We start from the raw sequence: 25,465 nt of genomic DNA on the forward strand, positions 1-25,465 counted from the left end.
CTCTGAGGGAATAGAATTTGGCAAAAGTGATGAGATGTCCATCTTCATGGTTGGGTTACAAAAAGACTGGCTTCTGTCTTGCTTGCTCTCTGCTGCTCTCCTGCTCGCTTCTGTGGGAAGCCAGCTGCTGTGTCCTAATCTGCCCTGTGGGGAGGCCCACGTAGCAAGGAACCAAATAGTAACAGCAATGGCCCACAGGAACTGGATCCTGTCAACAATCTTGCAAGCGAGCTTTGAAGTGCACCATTTCCCAGTTGAGCCTTCAAGTGAGATCGCAGCCCCGGATGACATCTTAACCACAGTCTGGTATGAGACCTTGTGAGCCAGATGACCCAGCTCTGCCCAGATTCCTGGCCTGAACAAACTGTGAAATAATACATTTTTGTTGTCCTAAGCTGCGAATTTGTTTGGCATCATTTGTTACACAGCAATAGGTAAGTGATGTAATCGTTATGCCATATTATTTTCTGTTCAGTTATTAAGCTTTTAACCCCCTCCTCTTAATTTTCCCTTATCCTACCCCTCAAAAACAATGTTAACAGACTGGACGTTCCTTCCATGCTTGTTTCTGTGCTCCTGTAATCATGCACAAAATATTAAGCGTGTGTGAGAGACTTACTAGGCCATTCCATTATTTATTCTTGAATAGCACTTTGTAGCTTCACTTCTTTAAAAAAAAATTTTTTTTAACATTTATTTATTTTTGAGAGAGAGAGACAGAGCATGAACGGAGAGGGGCAGAGAGAGAGGGAGACCCAGAATCTGAAACAGGCTCCAGGCTCTGAGCTGTCAGCACAGAGCCCGACGTGGGGCTTGAACTCACAGACTGCGAGATCATGACCTGAGCTGAAGTCGGACGCTTAACCGACTGGGCCACCCAGGCACCCCCATAGCCTCACTTCTAACATAGGCACCCAAAGTACCCCTGGCGCCCATCAGTTATAGTCACGCTCACCTCCCTACTAAAAGGAAATCCTAAAGAACCTTGTATTTTACATAAGCAATTAGCAACAGCTGGCAAGAGAAGCAGAAATATACATGCTTCTGTTTCTATTTTTTTCCCTGGGAATCTGGGACTCCGCTTCAGAGTCCTAAAAAACACAGACAGCTCCGAATAACAGAGCACGTGCTGCTCTGAAATTGCAGGCGCTCAGAACAGGGGACACAAAATTAAAGCCCTTTGATTTTAAACAAACATCCCAGCTTCTCTCTAGCCAAATAAGTGCTGTTTTTCCAAGCGGACATCGTTCAAATAATTCTGGAATCTTCCTTTGAGGGTTGCCTTCCCCAGTCTGTTTGCACAAAGTGTAAGGGTACTGGGCTTTAGTGCCTCAGGTGGTCCTCAGTCTTTGCCCCTCCTCAAGCTCTGCTCCCTAACCAGATGACCCTTCTTGTGATCTGGCTGCAACATCCTTCCTCGGGGCCACCTTCCCATTCTCAGGCAAGCTCCACTCAGAGCACCACTCAGTCTTTCCACCACTCCACTCAGAGTGTTTCCCTCGGTGATATTCATCATAAAGTACTATAACCGAGAGCTCCGTGCGGGCAGGGATTTTTTTTTTTTTTCTTATTCACTGCTGCGTCCCCAGGGTCTCACCCCAGCCCTAGAACACAGTAGGCATCTGATCAATAACTGTTAAAGGAACGGATTGGCTTGTTGGTACCAATCAAATCCATCTTCAAAGGACCAACATTTGTCACCCTTAATAAAAGTAATGGCCGATTTATTCAAAGAACTTCTTGAGGGTCCACCACTGGGCTCATGATTTCATTCCATCTGAACAGTGACTCCATTATCCCCATTTTATAGATGAGGAAATCGAGTCTCCGAGTAATGAAATAACTTGCCCAAGGCCACACAGTTTGGAGGCTAACTCCAAAGTTGAAACCCATTGTGCTCTCTCATTTTTTTCTTGTTACATTTTTTTTTTTATGTTTTGGAAATTTAAAAGATTCAGATATGTACAAAGGAAAAAAATCACAAATCTGGATTCCCATTGACCAGAATTTGAACTGATGTCAACATCTTGGTATATTTTCTTCTAATTTTCTTTTTTTCTTTCTCCATCCCCCTCTGTTGAGAACATTCAGAAGACCGTGCTTAAGACCCCAACAACCATTCCTAAAGAAAGGCAGGGTAGAGTTTTGTGCCATGCAGCAATGCTGGAATTACCTTCCTGCCTCCCAAGATGGCGGCAGGTAGGTCTGGGTGTGTTGTGAAAAAGCCAGACAGCGACACCTGCAGGTGCTCCAGAAATGAGTAGAAAGAACTCCTGGGGAAGGGGTGACTTACCTGTCCACTTCCTGTGACCTTGGCAATTTGCTTGCCTAGGAAAGAGGCAATCAATGCTCTATTCTTACCAGCCAGTGAGGCTGGTCCCAAGGCCAACTTCCAGGAAGGATACCCAGAGCCATCAGCCCCCTTTAGAGGGCCAGCCTGGCTCCTTCCCTTATTCAGTCCTCACCTTCCTAATTGTGTGTGTTCACGAGAGAAAGAGACAAAGATGATAACCAATAAATCAGGAAGAGTCCCCTCCTGACCCTCCTCACACCCCAGAAGGCAGCATGGCACCTCCACCGTGCCCACCTTGCACTCGGTATTCGCCTGGATCACAGTTTGTATTTCCGTGCCTTTGACCTGTTTACACCTCTCTTCCTGTCAGACTGGGAGTCAGCTCCTCAAGGGCAGAGACTGCTTCTTATATGTCTTTCTCTCTGCAGTATTTGCCATATAAAGGGTATAAATAGAGGCAGCCAAATACCAGCCGTGGGAGAATGGAAAAAACACTTGGACTCAGACAGACCTGATTTCAAATTCCAGCTTTGCCACAGATTAGCTGTGTGACTTTGGGCGAGTGGCTTTACCTCTCTGAGCTCCGATCTGCTCATGGATAAAGTGAGGACATAGACTTTAAGTCTGACGAGCGAGGACTAAATGGGTTCATAGATGTTACAGGACCTGGATTCGGGCCTGAGCTTTGCTACAGCCCTAGGGTAAGTCAGTCAACCTCTCTCAAGTCCAGTGCCCTTGTCTATAAGAAGTGGGGGTGGGGGGTACCCACCTCACTGAGCTGCTGAGCACTTTAAATAAAAAAAAGAATCCACGTGATAGTACCAGACACACAGTAGGTCTTCAGAGATACATTTTTACCCTGTCTAGACAAACTCATGCCTTTCTCTTTACACTTTGGAATCTCTCAGCTACAACCATGCAGGTGGATGGCATCCGATGCCCGGAGGGCCCAAAACAAACTCTAGAAATGGCCACTGGCAGTTTGGCCCAGCCCAGCGGGGCCTCCCATCTGGGGGGGGCAAGAGCCTACAAACTCAGCTCTCCACACCAAAGGGTGCACGGTCCCACGGTGCCCATTTCCTCTCCCAGCAGAAAACATCCAGGCGTTTCTATAAAGACCAATCACACTGTCGTCCTAAGAGTTGTGAACAATGATAGAGACAGAGCAAAACGTGCACTCCCGAATCGGGATGTTCCGTGATGTCTATAATTAGAAAAGTCACTCAGAACAGGACGGGACCTTGGGAAGGCTGACAGGGAAGAGGTCCAGACTTGGCTGGAATTTTAAAGAGGGACCGCAGGAAAGGAAGGAAGGGATGGGTGGTCCTGTCCCGGAGAGGACAAGGTGGGTTGCAAGGAGGGACGTTGGTCCAGGATGGAATGAAACGCTTTATCGGTTCAGGTGAAGACCGTCATGCTTGAGTGTAATTTGGAAAAAGCCACGTCTGCCCAGCCCCCGGAAGGGCTGGGGCCCATTTGGCCGATGTCCCCAGGTCTGTGTGAACATCTTCATCAAGTTCTCCGGGCGGCTGTCTCCTCAAGCACACGCGAAAACCCAGGCTCTTCCAGGTGGTGGGTGTTTTCTGACCTTCACTGGATCTTCTGCGGGCCCAAGGACCCGAAGGGGGCAGGTAGCAGCTCCAGGACTGTCCTGACAACATATGTGCCATCCGGCTTGGTCATGTAGACAGCCCAGTTGGTGCCAAACTGGAAAAGAGGCAAAGCCAGCGTGAGGGAGGCAGCGTGACCGAGGGGCTGGGACTGACCTGGATTTGAGTCTGGCTCCACCTCTAACGTCCCTCTCTGTGCCTCAGTTTTCTCATCTGTAAAATGGGGATGGCAATACTCATACCTGGCCCAGCGAGCTTGAGGAAGGAGCCACCAAGAGAATGTCTGTCGAGCAGTTAGAAGTGCTCGGCACCTTGTTGAAGGGCAACCAGTGATCTGTTCTATGATGAGAGACCCACCCAGGGCTTCAGAGGAACAACATCTAACCCCCAGGGCCAGACCTGCACCTGCTGTGACAAACAACAGCTAAGATCTGCTTCCTTAAAGCACCTTCTCTTCACAAGCACGAGCAGATGCCTGCCTGCCTCACCACACACCAGATATTGCCCACGTGTGATTTCGCTCTCTGCCCTTGGAGGTAGGTGTTATTTTTTTTCCTTAAAGTTTATTTATTTATTTTTGAGAGGGAGAGAAAGTGCAAGTGGGGGAGGGGCAGAGAGAGAGAGAGAGAGAGAGAGGGAAAGACGCGGGGCTCGAACCCACAAACTGTGAGATCATGACCTGAGCAGAAGTCAGAAGCTTAAATGACCGGGTTACCCAGGGCAAAACCAGTAAAGCAAAAATTTTAACCCAAATCTGTCCCCCCAGCCCTGGTCTCTCCCACTCCCAGGAGCTACCACCTGCTTGCCGTTTGATCTTGGGCAAATGATTAAACTCCCCGGGGCTCCGTGTCTTGATCTGTCAAATGACTTTGAGAACCGAGGAACGTATCAGGCAGGAAGACGGCTGTGTGTGATGCAGAGCCCCGAAGTTGGCCTCAACAAACTGGGGCTCAGCCTGGCTGTCGTGTTACCATGGGTGGAAGGCACCTGTACACGGTGCCCGGCACACAGTAGGTGCTCAGTTAATGGAAGCCGTTGTTACTGGTTACTTGGCTGTTCGTGACCGCTCAGCTCTGCAGCTCTACTGTGCTTCTGCCCGAACCACTACATCATTTCCAGGCACATCAGTCTTCGGCGTTTTGTTTTTGTTTTTTATATGTTCGTTTATTCATTTTGACAGAGCGAGCGAGCGAGCAGGGGAGGGGTGGAGAGACAGGGAGACAGAGAATCCCAAGCAGGCTCCGCCCTGTCAGCACACAGCCTGACGCAGGGCCCAAACCCACAAAATCGCGGGATCACGAGCTGAGTCGAAACCCAGAGTCGGACACTTAACCAACTGAGCTACCCAGGTACCCCTGGATTTTTTTTTTTTTTTTTTTTTTTAATTAATGCTTTAAAGAAGGCGATTTTTCTGCTTGGCAGGTTCTGCCTGAAAAGCCGAGCAGTGCGACTCTAAGCGCCAGGTCCCCGGCCCCCGAGCTTCCTCTCTTGTTACTTGCAATTTGGTTTCAGTTTCGCCTCTCCCTCCTTTCGGCTTTTTCATCCGCCTTCTCTCGTTTGCCAACACCTACTCTGTTTGGAGAAAACAGCAATGAGCAATTGGACCCAGCTGGGGCCTCGGGAGCCAGGGGGCTGGCATCCTGATGTGGTTTCCTTCCATGGCCTTGGACATGACAAGGTGCTGGGCAGCCATTTCTGCCCCTCTATCCGCCCCCCCGCCCCCAATATGGCGATGACGTCCATATTGTGAACTCAGTGCCTTTATGGTGGCATTTTCAGCTGAATTTGGGAAGGGAGTTCTGCTAACCGTGTCTGGTTGGCAGGCCTGGCAAGAAGCAGAAAGAAAATGGAGATGTTTGCATTGTTCGACACATGCTCTGAAAGCCCAAGGCACAAAGGCAAATGAGAGGGGTTGTTACCCCCTCTCTCCCCACCCCCACCGCCCCGGAATTAAACAACTCCAAAGCAGAAGCCCCCGCGAAACAAGCACCATTACATCTCTGTGGCTGAAAAGAATGTGTCTCGTCATAGAACCATAAAGGCAGGGAGGCGGCTGTGAGGAGCATGGACCTTGCGGTCAGCCAGAACTGGCCGTGAATGCCAGCTTACCACCGTCTGGCTGTGTGTCCTTCAGCAGGTCATTTTACTCCTCTCAGAAGTGGGGGTAACCACCCACACTTCTCCCATAGGCTGGGGTGGAGATTAAGTGAGATGCTGTATTTAGAAGGACCGATGATGTCACATGGAAGCTCGCAAGCCTGTGGGATTCTCCAAGACGGTGGCTTTACCCTTTTGGGACTCTGGGGGACACAGCCCTCTTTGAGAGTGTGTGAAAGCTGACAACCCACCCCTCCCCAAAATGTACACACATAAACAACTTCCACTGAGTCAAGAATAAGAACTCATTGAATCCGTTTTGTTTTGTTTTGTTTTGTTTTGAGAGGGAAGGAGGGCATGCAGGGGAGGGTCAGAGGGAGAGAGAGACAGAGGATCTTTAAAGCAGCCTCCATGCCCAGCTCGGGGCCAGACGTGGGGCTTGATCTCATGAACTGTGAGATCATGACCTGAGCCCAAATCAAGAGTCAGACGCTTAACCAACTGAGCCACCCAGGCTCCCCATCATTGAATCTACTTTTAACCATTTTTAAGGGTACAATTCAGTTCCATTTGTTCTTGGAATACAATATCCCCTCTGTCCCATGGCCTATAAGGCCCTGCCCCGTCACCCCTACCCTTTACTTGCCGCGTTCTAGCCTCTTTAGCCCTCTTACAACTTAATCAAACTCACCAAATGTATGAGCATTAAACTTGCTGGTTCCTTTGCCTGGAAATCTCCTTCTGTGGACCTTTGTCTGCCTCGTTCTTTATTATTTATATCTCTGCTCAAATGTCATGATCTCATGGTTTGTGAGTTCAAGCCCTGCACTGGGCTCTCTTCTGTCATTGCAGAGCCTACTTTGGATCCTCTGCCTCCCTCTCTCTCTGCCCCTCCCCTGCTCACACACACACACACACACACACACACACACACACACACACACTCTCTCTCTCTCTCTCTCTCTCTCTCTCTCTCTCTCAAAAATTAATTAAAAACATTAAAAAAAAATAAAGTAGTTGTTGGCAAACTATTTTTCCGTAAAGGGTCAGACAGGAAACACTTTAGGTTCGGCAGCCCACAGGGTTTTGTCAGAACTGTTGAGCTCTGCTGTTGCAGGGCCAAAGCAGCTATAGACAAAATATGAAGAAATGGGCGTGGCTGTGTGCCAATAAAACTTTATTTACAAAAGTAAGGGGTGGGGGGGCTGGATTTGTCCTGGGCCAATGTTTGTTGATCTCTGACTCCTTTTTCTGCGTTCTCTTCTCCACAGCCCTCATCATTCTCAGAAACTCTGTTTATTTTGCTCCTTATTTGTTGTCTGTCTGCCTCCTGCACTAGACTGTGAACTATGACGGCAAGGCCTGGCTGGTCTTTTCACTGCTGTCTCCCCAGAGCTCGGTCAGGCCTAGCACACAGTAGATACTGACTCAAGTAGCTACTGGATGAAAGAATAATTTCCAGTGATTCACGCAGGCTTGGGACAGCTTAGATGTCAGCCAACAGGGCAAACAGGACAGCAGCTGTGTGACCTGGCTGGCAGCCTGGCTTTGCTCCCACGGCCTAGAAAGGCAGGGAGGCACCTAGTTTACATTTCCCAGAAAAGAAAGGTGTTTACCTCTCTCATGACTTGCCTACAGGCTCCACATGGTGAGATAAAATCATCCTGGAGGTCACTGCGGAAAAAGAGAATCAAACATGGGTCAATCTCTCCTGAGGCATGAGGACAATTACTGAAATGCAGGCCCTGAGTTCTGGCCTGATGAAGTCAAACCCCGCCAAGCAGTTTCTGATTCACAGACGCATGGTGTCGCAGAGGCTCAGAAGAAACACCAGGTGGCTTTCCACACTTCCAAGGGGCAAGGCCACGGGCAGGCCCGTTGTTTTCATGAGCGCGTTTGGAAAATGTTTAGTGAGCACTTGCTGTCGCCCACACTCCAGAAACACAAGGGTGAAGAAGAATTGGTCTCTGGCCTTCAGGAGATCGCTCAGCCCAGTACTAAATGAGTTACCGTTTTAAACAAAATGCAATAAGAATGCACAGTGAGAGGAGACAATCCCTGCCTGAGGAACAACAGAGAATATTGTGGAGGAGATGGTGTTCGGTGCGGTCCTTGGAGGAAATGCAGAGTTCATAAATCACCGTTAGTGAGCACCTACTGTGTGCCAAGATCTGTGCCAGGCACTCGATATCCATTTCTTTGAATTCCCAGGACAACCTGAGTGTCAGAAGGACCATTTTACCTGCAAGAAAACAGGTTCAGTGAAACTAAGTAACTAACAGAGGTGGTACTCTGAAGGCCCGCGTTTTTCTGTGCTGCAGGCAAAGGACATAGTATATGCAAAGGCCCTGTGGCATGAAAAAAACGGTGTGAGTCAAAAGAGAAGAACGGGTTCCTTCGCCTCTCAGAATCGAGGCACCTACAGGCAGTCCTCCAGCTCTGAGCAGGACGAAGGGTGAACTGAACAGTAGGAACCGCCAAGCCTGCCGGAGGACCAGAGGTTACACCAGCAGCCACCATCGTCCCTGCTCTTCTAGATGCACAGCTCTGTGAGATCTCTGCAAGAACACTGGGCTTAAATTTTAGTTTTTGGTCAGCTCCTCCTTTCGCTAACCGTGTGTGACTTGAACCAAGTCGTTTTTACCCATCCAACGTGCATCTGTTGGCTTGTAAAACAAGGGGAATCATGTCACCTACTTCCCAGGAATGCTGGAAGATAAAATGAAATAAAGGGCAGAAAGCACTCTGTAAACTTTAGAGTGTTCTACACATATTGTTATTGCTTGTACTACCAGGCGCTTATTCCTTTACACATATAAGCTCTGTCTGAATTTCAGTGCCTTATGATATACAGATTTATTATCTATGACTTATATACCATAACTTAAAATTACATATAGTAACAATGATTATCCTTTTACTGGATATGTGCCTAGAATGTCCCAGGCATCCAGCGAAACACTGAAATGCATGATCTCATTTTATTTTTTTTAATTTATTATTATTACTTTGTAACTTACTTTGGGAGAAACCAAGACAGCATGTAGTGGGGGAGGGTCAGAGAGGGAGAAGAGAGAGAAGACAGAGAATCCCAAGCAGGCTCCGCATCACCAGGGCAGCACCCGATGTGGGGCTTGAACTCATGAAACCACGAGATCGTGACCTGAGCCCAAACCAAGAGTCGGGCGCTTAACCCCCTGACCCGCCCAGACGCCCCTATTACCTCGTTTTAATCGACAAATATTTATTGGCGCTTCGTACCAGGCACTATCAGGGCTGGGGATACAGCAATGAACAAAATAGACGAAACTCGTTGCACTCAGGGGATTTTCACTAGTGAGAGGAGCCAGACCACCAGCCAACCAACCATGTGTCAAGTGGATATGGCCATAGCTGGCATGAACTGCATAAAGCAGCTGAGGGAGGAGAGAGCGATGGGTTGTTATTTTATCCTCATGATAACTCGCTGTCGTATGTGGGATTCCAGTCAAAGAAAGGTTCTGCTCCATGGAAAGGTGGGTCCTCTCTGAGCATGCTCCCAGCTTCAGAACAAAAGCCCACGGGGACGTGAGAGGGTGGGGACCCCTGCCCAGGATGCACACGCAGCCAAAGTAACCCTTGTGATTACCAGGCTCCGGCTCGGGTTTCCATAGGATCTTTGGAGGCTAGACTCTGTTATTTTTTTTACTTCTTTCCACACAGACTGACCATGCCAGACAGGCACGGGAAACGAAAGAAAGACCAATCGGAGAATCTCTGCCTTCAGGGGTCTAGTACTGTCTGGGAGGGGAGATAAAGTCTGCATGTTAGTACTATGACACAGGCAGGCTGTGGTTACGACCGTGGGAGAGGTGCTCTGAGTGAAATTCAACCTCCCTTCCGTGACCGCTAAGGCCCTATATAATCTGGCCCCTGCCAAGCTCACCACTTCCTTTCTCAATCTTGTGACATGCGTGGCCGGCTTCCCAAAGAACATTTCCCTGGAAAAAGTGACCTGTATTAGGGTCTTCAAGGGGGTGGGGTGAACATGCATTCCAGTGGGAAGTTGGATTTGGCTTAGGCTTCAACCACCAAAAGTCACAAGATGTGGCTTCCAGGCAGCGTAGCTCTGAGAGCTGAGAGAGAGCCTGACCACGACACTGGCTTACCCTTACCTCACACTGCACTTCTCTGTGCCGGGCACGGTGCTGAGGACCTTAGGTCCATCAACTCATTTAATCCCCTAACAACCCCATAAGGTAGGGACTGTGTAGATACTTTTATTGTCCTCACGTTATAGATGGTGAAAGACGACATGACCTGCCCAAGGTCACAGAGCTACTAAGTGGCAGAACCAGGATTTGAACCCAGGATCTGTGGACCCTGCCTTTGGTAATCTTCAGCTTGCAAAAGTAGTAAGGATAAGGTTAAAACAATAGTTTTATTTTTATTTATTTTTTTTGAGAGAGAGAGAGAGAGAGAGAGCCAGAGCATGAGCGGGGGAGGGGCAGAGAGAGGGAGGCATAGAATCGGAAGCAGGCTCCAGGCTCTGAGCTGTCAGCACAGAGCCGGATGCGGGGCTCGAACCCACAAATGGTGAGATCGTGACCTGAGCCGAAGTCAGGCGCTTAACTACCTGAGCCGCCCAGGCGTCCCTAAAACAATAGTTTTAATCTGTTGCCTACTCTGGGCCAAGACCTTTACAGAAATCACTTTCCGCATCCTCACGATAGCCCAGTGGGTCAGCATTCCTCTCCTCCTTTCTACAGATGAAAAGCTGAGCTCAGATCCTTGGGCAACAGCAGAGCAGGATGTGAAACCAGGTCTTACTAACCTTGGAGCCAGGGTTTTTAATCATTACTCAACATTCCCTCCTAGAGTAAGAATCAAAAGGCTGAAGAAAGACACATCCCAGAACGTACTGGGTGCAGCAGGACGCCTACCACCTCTCCTGCCCTGTGCTGTGCTGGGCTTGACAGTTACCCTGCTTTGTGCTGATTCTGGTCACGCGCTGAGGCCATCCTTATCAGACGCGATGGGCTGGAAACCTCTCGGCTTTGATGGCTATGCTGGGGCCCCCATGGGACAAGCTTAACTCCCCATTAGCAAAAGCCCAGCCTGAGCCCCACACTCTGCATTCTGGAGATCTCCAAGGGGCTCTCTGAAACCGTTCACACCCGTCAGTGTTAGCGAGGGAGCTGGCACTTTCCACTCATCCTGTAAACCCCACGCTCTCAATTTAACAAGTCATTAGTGCAATAATGACTACATTTCTGGCTCAGGGATGCTGCTGCAGGCTGAATCCCTGGAGCAGAGCAGTTGGGTGGCTAGAAAAATGCAGGTTTTGTGTAAATAAGGAGATTTGCTAATCATCGCTAGCGATACCCAGTCCTTTTTAAAAGTAGATAATGACCAGGAGAAGGAGAATGTTTCATTTAGAACATTCTAAACAGAGCAAGGCCACCGTGCCATTATCCTTTTGTTGACTTTGGCCTCTTTTTCACCCAGAATATCATTATTTTCTTGGATCAGGTTTGGAATTGAGTTACTCTCCCCTCCCCCCTTTTAAATAAAGCACAATCCACATCCTGAGCTCTGCTCATCTGCACAAAATGTTCCCAGCATGGCCTCATTTATTCCTCCCAAAGCCGAAGGGAAGCCAGGACAGACCTTGGTGACAGGGAGGGCTCTGGGAAGCCGGGACCGACCTTCTCCCTAAGTGCACCTTGCCTTCAGTTACTCAGGAAAATCGCCTTCAATAACCTGGTCCGCCTCGGGACCAGACTGAGACAAAGCTATAAAGAACGGGAGCTTGTTTCTGTCACACGGCCCCTGCTGGCCTTGCGCTGGGTCCCTACATTTCTGGAGGCTTGCATTTCTGCCAGCAAGGCCCTCTAGCGCCACCACAATGAAGAGGTGCTTCACTCCTAGTACGTAATCCATGCACCTGGATGTCCTGAAAACCAATACTTGGTCAGTCATGCACCCACTTTCTGGGTGGATGAAACATTTCCCGTGGCATTTTCCCTGTACCGTTAATTTGCTAAGAAAACTCTCTCACAGTGCAAAGGTACACACAAGAGCAACTCACTATTAAATCGGAAGCGTAACAGGGTCCAAATTAGTAAAAGAGCCCACTCACATGCTCAAATCCTGAAGCCACTGAGTCTGGGTCCAGGGCCAACAAGAACTCAACGAGCATCCTGTGAGGGTCTGCACATGGGAACTTGGATATTTATGTTTGGGGCATGTAGAGAGAGTAGGTTAATGCTATTATTGTTCAGCCAGGACCTGGGCTGGACTCTGATTAGTGTGTGAACTGTAACCCGGGTTTACCTGGCTGTCACCCCACCAGCTTGCGTTGGTAGCCTGGTTCTTGGCACTTAGAGGTGGGCAATGCCAAGGGCAGTAGTCAGCTCTCACAGTGAAGGATCCCGGGGCAGCTCAAAGAGAGCAGCGAAGAGTGTTTGATTTCCTGGCACAGCATGGTGCCGTGGAATGAGCCCAGAGTGAGACTCCAGAGATGTAGTTTGGTCTCAGCTTTGCCACGAATTCCCAGGAAAGTTGCTCAACCTCTCTGGGCCTCAGTTTCTTCATCTGTAAAATGGGGGTAGTGGCTAGGGGGTCTATACCAGGTGATTTTCAGGTCCCTCTCGCTTTAGGTTTCTATGCTGCCTTTCTGTTGTATCTTGTAGGCGTTCTGTTGTCTGTACTGTCACTAGAGCAAAAGCCCCACCTGCCCTTGAGTTAGAGGTGCCTCGGTTGTTTACCTGCTCTGTAGGCTCACTGAGGGCAGAGTCCATTTTTGACTTAACTCTTTATCCTTGGCACTCTGTCAAGCCTGACAGTGCCCAGCACGCAGGAAGTACAGAATAAATGCGTTAGATGAATGAACGGATGAGTGACACACGCGTGGTGAGTGATGGCCGAATAGATGGATGAATGCAGCAGCAGCCTGCCTTTCCCACCACTTACCTAGAGATAGCAATTGCCCTGAACTCCCTGTGCCCTTCTGAGATAGCCTTCTGGATGGCGGTTCGCTCCGCACAGACGCCCATTGGGTAGCAGACGTTTTCAATGTTGCACCCTGAGAAGAGAGGAGGGAACCAATGACACTTCGAGCAGAACCACTTCCCATGGCAGGTGTTGAGTAAGAGGCTTACCCCATTCCAACGCAGGGAGGGACCTGTTACTCAGAGTGGGCAGGTTGACAGGAAGTGCGGGGACACTGGTGCCATGGCCCTTCCCAGAACACCCACCCTTGTCACTCACCCAATGCCTCCGTCTTGAAGCACAGCCCGGGAGCAGGGGCAGCAGAGCAAAGCTGATGAACCTAGCCCCATCGCCCCGGCAAAAGTCAAGGCCAAGGGAGATACTGAGCCTTAAGATGAGCAGAGCCCCCAGCCCCAGATCTAAGAGACAGAAGGTTCAACGATTGGGCCTGTGCAAAATTTTCGGTGCTGTTGACCAGCTATCAGAGTTCAACCGAGTTCCGGTGAATTGTGTTGCAAAACGAACTGTCAAAACCAACAAAGTAACAAACAAGGAACTCCCAAGCTTGCAAAAGGTGTCTGTGATTGCACAAGCCTTAGGGCAATCCCAGCCCTCCAATGGGAGGCATGCTGCTAAGGTAGCAGAGTTCACAGCAAGGGATTTCTCCCCAGTGTCCCTCTCAGGAGCATTCCTGGGGGACAAGGGGCAAAGCCTATTCCCAATGACATAAAACATTGGCATACTCAGATTGGCTGACTAACAAACTCCCCATTTTCAGGGAGGTAAGGCCGTGAACAAATGCCCACAGAAGCTGGGCTTCCCCCTGACTATTGAGATGTGCTCTTTATAGCTTGTCTTTCTCTCTGAGGCAGAGATATTGTTCCCCAGGATGTATTTTCTTCTTCCTTTAAGTAATACGAGTGACCCCCCTATTCCAATATGGCTGCTCACATGGCCACTCAGCTACAGACCGTATTTCCTAGACTCCTCTGCAGCATGGTATGGCTACGTGACTAAGTTTTGGTCAATGGCATGTGGCCCACAGTGAGGTGGGAAACTTCTGGATCACATTTTTTGTAAAGAGGTTGATTGATTGCCCTTTACTTCCTTTCTTTTACCCTCTACAGGCTGGGATGAGGTGGGACAGCTCTGACCATGTGGTTTATGATCATAGGGATGGAGAAGCCACAAGAGAGAAGGCACTAGGGACCCTGGTCCAACTCAAGGATAGAGCAGAGTTGAGATGCCTATTTGCCCTGGCACAACTGCCTACTCTGAGTTGTTATGTGAGAGAAGAGAATTCCGCCATGGTGGACTCACTGTATTTGGGGATTTTTGTTATAGCAGCTTTACCTAGATCTAACTGATAGACAAATTTGGACTCAGAGTGAGATGCGGCTTTAATAAAAAACATCTAAAACACATGGACTTGGGCAATACAGATGTGGCAAGGTGGAGAGCTGTTGGCTTTGTTACTCTGTGGCAGATGATTTGGTAAAGCCCCACCCTGCAATAACCTGGAGGGCAGATTATCAGTCTATTGTTTCAAGGCTTAAGGCAGTCACCATCAAAAGGACCCAGGGATGGGCCAGGCAGGGAAGCCAGTCAGTAAAAAAAAAGGGGAGTTGGCAGGTTTAAGAACTATGCCGAGAGGGGCGCCTGGGTGGCGCAGTCGGTTAAGCGTCCGACTTCAGCCAGGTCACGATCTCGCGGTCCGTGAGTTCGAGCCCCGCGTCAGGCTCTGGGCTGATGGCTCGGAGCCTGGAGCCTGTTTCCGATTCTGTGTCTCCCTCTCTCTCTGACCTTCCCCCGTTCATGCTCTGTCTCTCTCTGTCCCAAAAATAAATAAAAAACGTTGAAAAAAAAAAATTAAAAAAAAAAAAAAAAAAAAAGAACTATGCCGAGAAAGGATCTTTGGGTGTGGTACTCCAGTTCAGAAATGACTGGAAACAAACAGACCAGAAGGTTTCTAAGTTTTAGATAGAATTGGCTAGCCAGAGAAGCCAAAAGTCTGCCCTGTTAAACCCTGTGATCGTTCAGTCCCTAAAGAAACTCCTGGGTCCCCCAAACCCTACCATCAGAAGTGAGCTGACAGAGCTGTGTGCCCCCAAGGAGGTCACTCTCTCCAAAACCCACTTCAGATGTGTGGCTAATGACAGGATGATCAGGGAAGAAGCTCCCAGAGGGCAGAGCCTGGGTCCCCAGTGGACAGGGACAAGGGGTTGCCGCCAGGGCAGAAAGGGAAGGCAGAGTGCATGCCAGCGTGGGGAGTCTTCTCACAAGAACTGCCTGGCAAGTTTGATAACTGCACAGACTGGTGGCCACAGTGTGTGCCCTGTTCTTCTCCTTTTCCCGTTGGGAAAGTTGGTGACTATTACTCTGTCCTACTCTTTCCTGTTCCCACTCCACACTGAATATTGTGGGAGTGTGAAGTGAGGTGTGGGTGATTACTTTTTACTTTTGGGGCCAGTAGGCCAGCGGGGCCACATCTACACCTGAGGAAAGAGACCGCTCCACCTCGAGATCCTGCTCTTAGAGCTGAATGCAGTGACTGAGTGGGACTTTGGGCTGCCTCCCTTAGGAAGGTGGTAAGTGGGTCCTACGTGTGAAAGGATGTACACAGATACTTACAGGCCACGGCCAGTTCTGTGGCAAAGACTAACTGTCCCCAAGGTTCGCTCTCCCACTAGAAGCCACTGGAGTTGACTGGGGCACATGACTACCCAGCCGGCGACCACATTTCCCGGCCTCCCTGGAAACTTCGTGTAGCCTTGTAGTTTTAGCCAACAAGATATGAATGGCAGTAACGGGTACAACTTCCAGATGACATTTTTGGGGGGACAATGCTTGCTCCCCCGCTTCATCTTTCCCTTTCCCAGGCTCTGGAACATGGACGTGCCAGTTTTGAACACGTGGATGTGGACACCACTCTAACGATGGCAGGACATCAAGACAGAAGGAATTTGATCTCCTGAACAACTGTGTGGAACACAGCAGAGCAGAACAGTCCGTATGCCCAGCACTGCAGCCCACCCCCTGGTCTGTTAGATGAAAGAAGTAGGCAGCCATCGTGTTCCAGTCACTGTGTATATTTTGTTTCATCACCTGCGACTGTTCCTTACCTATGGCACTCCCTTTTTCTAAGTGATTATGCAGGATTTCGTTTCTCCTGAATTCACCAAATTTGGAAATTGTTTGGTCATTATCTCCTCATATATTTTGCCCACAGAATTTTCTGTCCTTGCATTATTTACATGGATGTTCTATGGAGGGGTTCGATTAATCATTTGATCCATTAAACATCATCATGGTTCTCAGGATCGCAGGTGTTCATGTCCAACTGATGGCGAGGAATGGATGTCACTAGAGGGCCTGCCCCACCCTGCCATCCCCTGGGCTGGGTACCTCTGCTGCAAGTGTCTTGCTAGGACAGGATAAATGTGTTCACTAACAGTGGCACATGGACTGGCTGTGGGGTGTTAGGTGGGAACAGGTTTGGAATTCCACTTTTGGGAAGAAGGACGGGTGTCCCTACTGGACACCAGAGGGTAGATGACAGCGAGCATCTATTGTTTCCAAAACGTAGCACCTTTCTCCTTCCCCGCCCCAGGGGAAGGACCCTCACCTATGTTCTCAACGCGTCTTACAGATGGGAGCGGCCATCTTTTTCTCGCGTGACTTTTTTTTATTGGTCTAAGCTTGCGTGCCTGACCCGCACTGGGCCAATCAGAGTTGAGCACCAAACTCACTGGGCCAATCAGAGCCGGGCACCTTACCCACACCGAGCCAGTCAGAATTCTCTGTGCCGGAACTTCCGTTTCTCTCGCAGACTGAGAGAGTGGGCTTGAGCCCTGCTGGTGGCCTGGTTTCCATTCATTACGGAGGAGACCATTAGGAGACAATGAAATGGACACACTAAAGAATGGATGAAAGATGAGAGGAGACTGGAAAAGGGTCTGGCTTGGCGCAGTTGCCCCCGAGGCCCGGCTACGCGCCAGCTCTTCCCCAACTTTTAGGAGCCAATACTCCCTCCTTTTGTCTAAACTAGTTAGCGGGCGGGTCTGTTGTTGACAACCACACAGATGTCAGTTAATACAGTTGGGAGACGGGACCAAGAGCGATCAGGGAGTTGCAACCCTGAAAGTAATGATTGAGACATTTATTGAACGCCACATGTTTTTGACTTCGACCAAGCTCTGTTCACATTCCTATGTGAGTCACTATAGCCGGGATAACCGGCCCTGTCTCAGGGTCAACGGAAGTTAAATGAATAAATGAATACGCCTCTTTTGCTCCCCACCGAGTCTCCCCGGCCAGGTTCCTTGATGCCTGCCTGAAATGACTTCCTTTAAACATGACCTTGCCTGCCCTGGCCCACTGTTGCTGACTTTGGCCTGGCTGCATTTGACTTCTGCCTCTCCCAGAGTAAGATCCTTGCTAACTTTGTCCCCCCACTTCATTCCCTGTCTTGGCAACCATCCCAGCCCTGCCTTGTCCCTCAGGGACACTTTCCCTGTTAAGTGGGATTCACATAAATCTTGGGTTTCACAGAAGGCTAGTCCCTCAGGACAACTGCCTGTGGCTGCATGTGACATTCAGAATGGCCTCATCGAGAGAAATTTCCCTTAACTGTGTCTAAAAATTTCAAAGGGCCAGAGCCCACTCAGCCACCCCACTGCCCAAACAGAGCTTTGCAGGAAGAGCCCCTGGGTTCTCTTCCGCCCCTGGGACCCTTTGCCCCACTGGCCCTGAGAATCTGGGCAAGAGACTAAAACCTCCTCAAGACTCAGTATCCTCATTTGTAAAATGAAAGCGATGGCGCCTTCCTCGGAGAACTCGCGCCAGGATGAGTTGAGACCACGCGCGTAAAGCAATTAGCACAAAGTGTGGCACAGACTAAGTGCTCAGCAGTGGCCCAGCTGCTGCTATTAATGGCACAAAAGTCCAGCTTTTTGGACTTTTTAGGCCTGTGTGGCTGAGCTTCTACTCCTGCTGGATAAGGTGTGAACAGTGGCCCCGCCTCTGTCCTTCAGGCACTTTGAAATCCTTTCCACGACGACAAGGTCCTACCTAATCTGGTGCCAACCTGCCTACCTCGTAGACTTCATCTCCTTTTGCCCTTGAGGCCTGCCGGCCTTCCAGCTGTTCTCCAAGGATGCCAAGCGCCCTCCTGGCACCTGGCATTTGCTCCGGCTGTGTTCCCACTGCCTGGAACTCTTTTCCCCTACATGCCTATGGTTCACCCTACTGCTGTCTCTGCTCAAATGTCCCCTCTTCAGAGAGGCCTGCCATGGTCGTCCTGTCTCAGAGTGCCTCCTCCCTTCATGGCCTCCTACCCTCTCGGTCCATTTCTCCTGCTTTAATTTCATCACAGCCCTTGACACTTTCCTGAAATAAACGTCTTTACTGTCTAATTCTGAGGTCACAGTGTAAACCTCCTGAGGGCGGGGGCTCCTGGGTGCAGAATGCCCAGGGCCTGGAACAATGAGGCCCGTGAGACTCTCTCCACACTCCAATGACTGTGATTTCCCACTGGGGTGCTAGATCTCTAAGGTGCAAAGTTATAATTTCATGTGGGGCCGCCAGCAAGTTCAAGTGGAGTTTCCTCCTCTTGTTCAAAAAGAGAAAAAGAAAAAATGGGAAGAAAGACCTCGGCCGTGTACTCTGATCAAGAAAGGCCAGACGGGTTCGTTTTGCTTCCCTCGCGCAGAAAACAGGCTGTCGTCTAGCCAGGCAAAGCAACGCCATTGCCAGTGTGGCCTTCACTTACCCTGAAACATACGTGCGAGACGGGCTGGTATGATGCCAAGTTAGGAATCCACAATTGTAAGATTGGACCAAATAACACCAGGATGATAGGGCTGTCATTACTGCTTTCTTTTCTTTTCTTTCATTGTTTTTCTTTTATCTGCCTGGCACTCCGTGGAACACTTCAATCTGTATTGTGTCGTTGACCCTTTTAACAACCCTGTAGGGCAGAGGCTGTTATAACCCCATTTTAGAGAAGGTAAAGGCTGAGGCTGCTGGCAGGGAGCCTGGACTCACATCCTGACCTGTCAGATACAAAGGGCTGTCCTTTTTCTCTATGGCAGTTCGGTGAGGACATGTTTTAGAGTGGGTTTGGCGCTTAAGGCAGGGCGAGGGTCAGATGTGATCAAGCCATTAGCGAGGAAAGAAGTTCCAAAGAGGGGATTTGGGCCTGGCCACCCAGAGAAAAGAGCAGTGCTTCTGAGCACCGTCTCTCTTGAGGGACCTAAATACAGTTAAAATGGTCCTTGTCACACACAGCGGGCGTCAGCATCTTCTGGACAGCTTCTTAAAAGAGGTTTCTCAGAGGCACGTGGGTGGCTCAATTGGTTAGGCATCTGACTCTTGGTTTCTGTTCATGGGATTGAGCCCTGCATTGGGCTCTGAGCTGACAGTGTGGATCCTGCTTGGGATTCTCACTCTCTCTCTCTCTCAAAAGAAAAAAAATTTTTTCAACCTTCCTCTTTCCTCCTGGAGTTTCTGCTTCAGTAGGTCTGGGTCAGATCCCAAGAATTCACATTTCCAGCAAGGTCCCAGGAGGTGCTGAGGCTATAGGTCTGGGACCGTATTTGAGAATCACCCAACCAGAAAAATGTCACATCCACGGGCTTGAAGCAATACTACACTTTTTCCACATTCCCACCTCCCAGCCCACTGCACAGGCAACACACAGTATCATATATGAATTATATTCTAGCTCAACTACAGAGCCCAGGGGTTTTAGTGAAGCTCCTCTTCGTAATGAGCTGTTTTTGAGTGACAGTGGAGAGGACCAATGGATGAGCTGGGAAGACAGGTGTGGTGGGTGTGAGGAGGGCTGTAAGGACAGGAAGCCAGTTAGAGACACCTGCTTTGACTTACCAGGAAGTGCTATGAGGGGTCAGGGGTGGGGAGGGGGCTTGGAGAGCAGTCCTGGAGGAGAAAGGGAGGCCAGGGGCTGGGCTAAGGGAAGGCGATGAAGGACCAGATTTAAAGGTTAAAGCCCAGACAAGCTGGATTCAGCGATTGACCAGGACATCTTTAAGAATCTTTTTAGAAATGCAGCTTGTTCCTCTCAGAATTCATGACAGCTGATCCAGTAAAGTGGCTTTTCCCCTAAATGGTGAAGGGGCGTATAGAGTGTGAAGCTCCTCCAGGGAGGAGTGAGGGAGACAGACCAGCGTCCCAAGGACAAACTCGCCCATCCCTTGGGGGGTGCCAGGAAAGAGTGGTCTCCATGACTCTCCTCTGCCACCTCCTATCTGGCGTTGTGCAGACACTGGCTGTCCTGCCAACCCCCTGCTGCCCCATCTCTTCTGTGTCCCCACCCCCCTCTCCCTCTGTAGCTCTGCCTCCCCCCATGGGCTCCTCCTCTCCCCAAAGCTCTCCCACAGCAATCACAGAAGGTAACTGTTGGGATCGATCACCCTCCCGGTGGCCCAACCCCGGGAGGGCACAAGGTCCTGGTCAGTCAGCATCGAGGGGAAAGGACCATTATTACAAGATCATGACAACAAGGCTGTCAGATTTGTTTTTGAATTGAACGAGACACCAGTGGCCTCTGAGGAGGGAAACTCCACACGGGCTGGGCTTTGGTGCAGCTGGAGAAAGTCACGAGCTGGGCAGACCTGTCCCACGATCAACTACAAACTCACAGCATCTAAATCCAGCTGTACCTTCTCTGCCTCCCAATTGTCTCTAATCCCCACCCCCCCCCCCCCCCATGTGCCCCGTCAGGTTTCCTCTGACTGTTCGAGGTCCCCTCCTCTCCAGGCCCTGCCTTACTACCATCTGCCCTCCCTTTCCATCTACAGAAGGAGATCCAGGGATTCTGGCTAAAGGCCCTCCATTTGTCCCCCCCCCTCAGCACATTTTCTCTGTCCCTGTCTGCACGTGCACCCTGTGGCAATGGGGCGGCAGAAAGAGCACGACCTCAGTTGTCTCATTCGTAGAGGGTGCCTTTGGCTTTTGCTCTGGCAGTTCCACACTCCTTCTTGTGGTAACAGACCCACCCAGCCCCCACTGGGAAGGGATGTGCTGCTGGGCCAATCACACTACTCTATCATGACAACAGTGATTGGCCCAGGGATGTGCATGTGGTTGGAGATGGACCCATCAGAGCTCTTCCCTGGAGTTTTTCCATCTCCAGCTAGTGAAGGAGAGTTCTTTCTCTTTCTTTCTTTCTTTCTTTCTTTCTTTCTTTCTTTCTTTCTTTCTTTCTTTCTTTCTTTCTTTCCTTTCTTTCCTTCCTTCTTTCTTTCTTTCTTTCTTTCTTTCTTTCTTTCTTTCTTTCTTTCTTTCTTTCTTTTTTAAATAGGGAATTTGATTTTTTAAAAAAAATTTAATGTTTGGGGCGCCTGGGTGGCTTGGTCGGTTAAGCGTCCAACTTCAGCTCAGGTCATGATCTCCCGGTCCGTGAGTTCGAGCCCCGCGTTGGGCTCTGTGCTGACAGCTCAGAGCCTGCAGCCTGTTTCAGATTCTGTGTCTCCCTCTGTCTCTGCCCCTCCCCTGTTCATGCTCTGTCTCTCTCTGTCTCAAAAATAAATAAACGTTAAAAAAAAAATTTAAAAAAATTTAATATTTTTGAGAGAGAGAGAGAGAGAGAGAGAGAGAGAGAGAAAGTGGGGGAGGGGCAGAGAGAGAGACACACACACAGAATCCAAAGAAGGCTCCAGGCTCCGAGCTGTCAGCACAGAGCCCAATGCAGGGTCGAACTCATGAACTGTGAGATCATGACCTGAGCCACAGTTGGATGCTTAACTGACTGAGCCACCCAGGCACCCTGAGGAGAGTTCTTTCCTCTCTGCTTTTGAGGCTATAAAGGAATATGGACCAGGGCGCCTGGGTGGCGCAGTCGGTTAAGCGTCCGACTTCAGCCAGGTCACGATCTCACGGTCCGTGAGTTCGAGCCCCGCGTCGGGCTCTGGGCTGATGGCTCGGAGCCTGGAGCCTGTTTCCGATTCTGTGTCTCCCTCTCTCTCTGTCCCTCCCCCGTTCATGCTCTGTCTCTCTCTGTCCCAAAAATAAAATAAAAAAATAAAAAAACGTTGAAAAAAAAATTAAAAAAAAAAAAAAAAAAAAAAAAAAAAGAATATGGACCAGAGGCTGCCTGCACTCATGTCCCCTGATGCCTGGAGAAAGCCCACCTACAGGATAAGAGAAAGAAGCAAGCACCCAGGAGGATAAAGAAGGACATGGTGACATCGCAGTTCCTGGATCCAACTGTCCTGGAGATACCATCTACTCTTGCCCATAATGGTTCTGCTTGGCTTCTGTCACTTACAACTGAAAATGCTCTAATGCACGTGACACTCATCGTCTCCGTTCATGTGGTGGCTGTGAGATTACAAGAGATCTTCCATACCAAGTGCTTAGTGAATGATCAGTGCCTTGTGGCTATTACTCCTGCCGTCAGTCCCTGCCCGTGATGTCCTCAGCACCACCCAGCTCTGCCTCCAGCTCCCACTTTGGTCAGTGCCTCCTCATGCCCCTGGTCTACCTGGCTGAAACTCTAGAACCATATTCCTTTCCTTCATTCTACACTGCTCATCCCAAGCCCGGTCCTTTTGTCCCAGACGGTTTTCCTCAGGTCTTTCCTTCCTCCTTGTTCCAATGGCCACCGCCCCAGCCTGAGTCATTCATTTGCACATTCAACAAACCTCAACGGAGGACATATTACAGGCTGGGCAATGTGCTGGTCCTGTGGACGATCAGCAAATAAGACAGACATCCTCCCCGACACTCTCTCCTCTGTCTTGACCCTCCTTGAGTGCCTGTCAGACCAACTGTCCTTGAATTCTACTTTCATGTTACTCTTCTTCTTCTTAACATCCCTGGTTGCCTACTTCCTACCTCATCAAATCTTAGTGGCAATGCTTGGCCTTCACAAGTCATCCAGAAGCTGCCTCCAAACAGTAATGATAGAACAATACCTTTAACAGAAGGAGAAGCAGCCACTGCGGCAGAAACTGGGCTAGTCACTTTACAGGCATTGACTTGCTTAAAGCCTCACAACCTGAGGTTCCAGGGCTGATGATAACAGGCACCAGCCATCGGGGAGGACCCTGGTGCCGTGCTGGGCTAGGCAAAGCAGCTCTGTTCAGAGCCATCCAGAAAGGTGGGCACACCGTCTTCGGCTCAACAAATGTGTAAGGCACATTTGGGTGAAGGGTGTTGCCCGGCATCCCTCAGCTGATAAAGAGCAGCACCAGGATTCAAACCCAGCAGCCCCTAATCCAGGGCCTTCGCCCCATCCCAGGGGGCCTCCCTAAATCCCCACTGCACAGCCAGGTTCTTTCCCGCAACTTGAATAGGCCACACTCCTGCTCACCTCATTCAACCACTCCTGCAGTCATCGGTCGAGGCCTCCCTTTTGAACCATGACCTGTGTAAGAGGAGGGACCTCCATAGGGGGAGAGACGATGTCATTTCTGCTCATGGCGCTATCCCCGGGGCTTGGCCCGCACATTACCTAGCACGTCACGGTACACAGCAAATATTTGCTGAATGAATGAATCCGTGCAAAGAGGCACTGGGAAGAACCAACGGCTGATTCGATGTTTAAGACCCTGGAGCCACGGGGCAGTGTGGGCTGCAGTGTTGTTTGTGGTGGTGGTTAATGTTTAATACTCATCTGAGCCACCGGGCCAGGCCTGAATTCGCACTAGACACACGGAGAGTCTGGGTTCCCTACAGAGCAGCCACCTTGGCGTCAGGGGAACTCCGGATTAGAATCCCAGCTCTGTGATCTCGGGCGTCTAGCTTCTGTGAGCCTCAGTTCCGTTCTCCGCGATGTAAAACTGCCTTGCCGGGTCGTGTCAACGGATAGCATTCCTCACCACCCTTTCACGTAGGGACTCAAGGTTACTTCTCCTGCTCAAAGATGTTTGAGATTCAGGTAACTCGTGAAACCGGAAAGAACCTCAAAGGTGATGGGGCGCCTGGGTGGCGCAGTCGGTTGAGCGTCCGACTTCAGCCAGGTCACGATCTCGCGGTCCGTGAGTTCGAGCCCCGCGTCAGGCTCTGGGCTGATGGCTCGGAGCCTGGAGCCTGTTTCCGATTCTGTGTCTCCCTCTCTCTCTGCCCCTCCCCCGTTCATGCTCTGTCTCTCTCTGTCCCAAAAATAAATAAAAAATGTTGAAAAAAAAAAATTTAAAAAAAAAGAACCTCAAAGGTGAGAGATAACTGGAACAGCAAGGAGAGCCCAGAGGGGGGGGACTGTACAAGGGGAGGCGGGGGCTCGCAGCGAGGCTCACAGCTGAGTGGCGGTGGGGGTGAGTGGCCCACAACTGGCCTCAGGCTGCTGGAGGTTACCCATTAGAGGCACACATGTGAGCTTCTTTTCCTTTAAATAGCTGCCGCTGCCAGGCAGAGGCAGATTCTGGGCAGCAGGGCTGGGTGTCCCCATCTGCCCACTGTGCCAATTCTCATCTGCCCCCAGAGTGGCGGGGAGGGGCATGGCTTCCCTGCCACTTCCTCACCACGGTGCCCCGCTCTTTTGAATGAAAATGCCTCCCAGCTTAGCGAAAACAAGGCTGAACTTTTGTTCGAGTGAGCTTTCTCTATAAAACCAACAAACCAAAGAAAAGGAGCTTAGGAACAGATTAGTGCTGACTCCAATTCCCACCCTCCCCAGGCCAGCACTCATTGCTGGTCACCCAAACTTCGCCTGGCCTCCTTGCTTCCTCCAAGGCCCTCTGCAAGCCCTGAAGTCCACTAACAAGTCACCGGCTGTTGGCCTCGGTTCCTCATTTTCTTTCCTAGCACAGCAGGTGACGCGAAGAAAGCAGGGTCTGGGGGATCTCAGCCCTGGGTTCCACCCCCAGTGCCCCGTGCGACCTTGACCAAGTCGCGTCACCTCTCTGGTCCTCAGTGTCTTCATTGAAAAGTGGGCATAACACGGAGGTCGGTGGGTGCGAGGGGAGGCCTTGCTGATAAAACCTGACGGCGGGGGGGGGGGGGGAGGTGTCAGAAAGTATCAACCCTCTCCCCCCCCCACCCAGCACTGAGTTATGGCCTCCCCTTCCAACTTCCCTCCCCGTCCCACCTCTGGCTTCCCAGTCCTCTAAGAATTGGACGTCGCTGCATGCGAGCAGCACCTGCGTTCCCCACGGTCCGGGACAGCAGGCAGGGCAGGGGCGAGTGGCAGCGTCACTGGGAGCGGCCAGTGCTGCCCTCTGCTCTGCGGGCTCCCGCCCGTCCTCTTGCGACCACCTGCCCGGGCTGCGGCCGAGGGGGGATCGGGGCGCCGTCCTTACCGGAGAAGATCCTCCCGTCCCGAGTGAGGAGCGCGGCGCCCACGGGGAAGTGACTGTAGGGACAGTAAGCGGACTTCTTGGCCTCCCGGCAGGAGAGCAGCAGCCGCTGGACGAGCTCGGGCTCCAGGGCGCAGGCGGGACGCTCCTGGGCCATGTCTGTGCCCCAGGGCGGCGGAGGCGCATAGGTCAGTCCCCTGCCAGCCGGCCAGGCCCGCGCGACGCTGGCTCCT

At 50.6% G+C, this 25,465-nt stretch overlaps 1 protein-coding gene across 2 annotated transcripts; it reads right to left on the reverse strand.

The window, feature by feature from the left end:
- Nucleotides 1-3,466: 3,466 nt before the first annotated feature.
- On the reverse strand, nucleotides 3,467-25,465 carry CDA (cytidine deaminase). Of its 2 annotated transcripts, none has more exons than XM_019461619.2 (4): nucleotides 25,236-25,463; nucleotides 12,955-13,066; nucleotides 7,617-7,674; nucleotides 3,467-4,000 (listed from the first exon to the last, which is right to left on the reverse strand). In XM_019461619.2, exons 1-4 carry the CDS (start codon nucleotides 25,387-25,389, stop codon nucleotides 3,884-3,886), a joined length of 441 nt encoding a protein of 146 aa, XP_019317164.1. In that variant the 5' UTR covers nucleotides 25,390-25,463; the 3' UTR covers nucleotides 3,467-3,883. The 2 variants fall into 2 exon arrangements, with proteins under 2 accessions (XP_019317164.1, XP_053754867.1); XM_053898892.1 differs by lacking the exon at nucleotides 3,467-4,000 and adding an exon at nucleotides 4,653-5,475 and having other exon boundaries at nucleotides 25,236-25,465.

This window comes from Panthera pardus, unplaced genomic scaffold (assembly GCF_024362965.1).
Source record: "Panthera pardus isolate Hobbes unplaced genomic scaffold, ASM2436296v1 HiC_scaffold_11, whole genome shotgun sequence".
NCBI classification, from domain to species: Eukaryota; Metazoa; Chordata; class Mammalia; order Carnivora; family Felidae; genus Panthera; species Panthera pardus.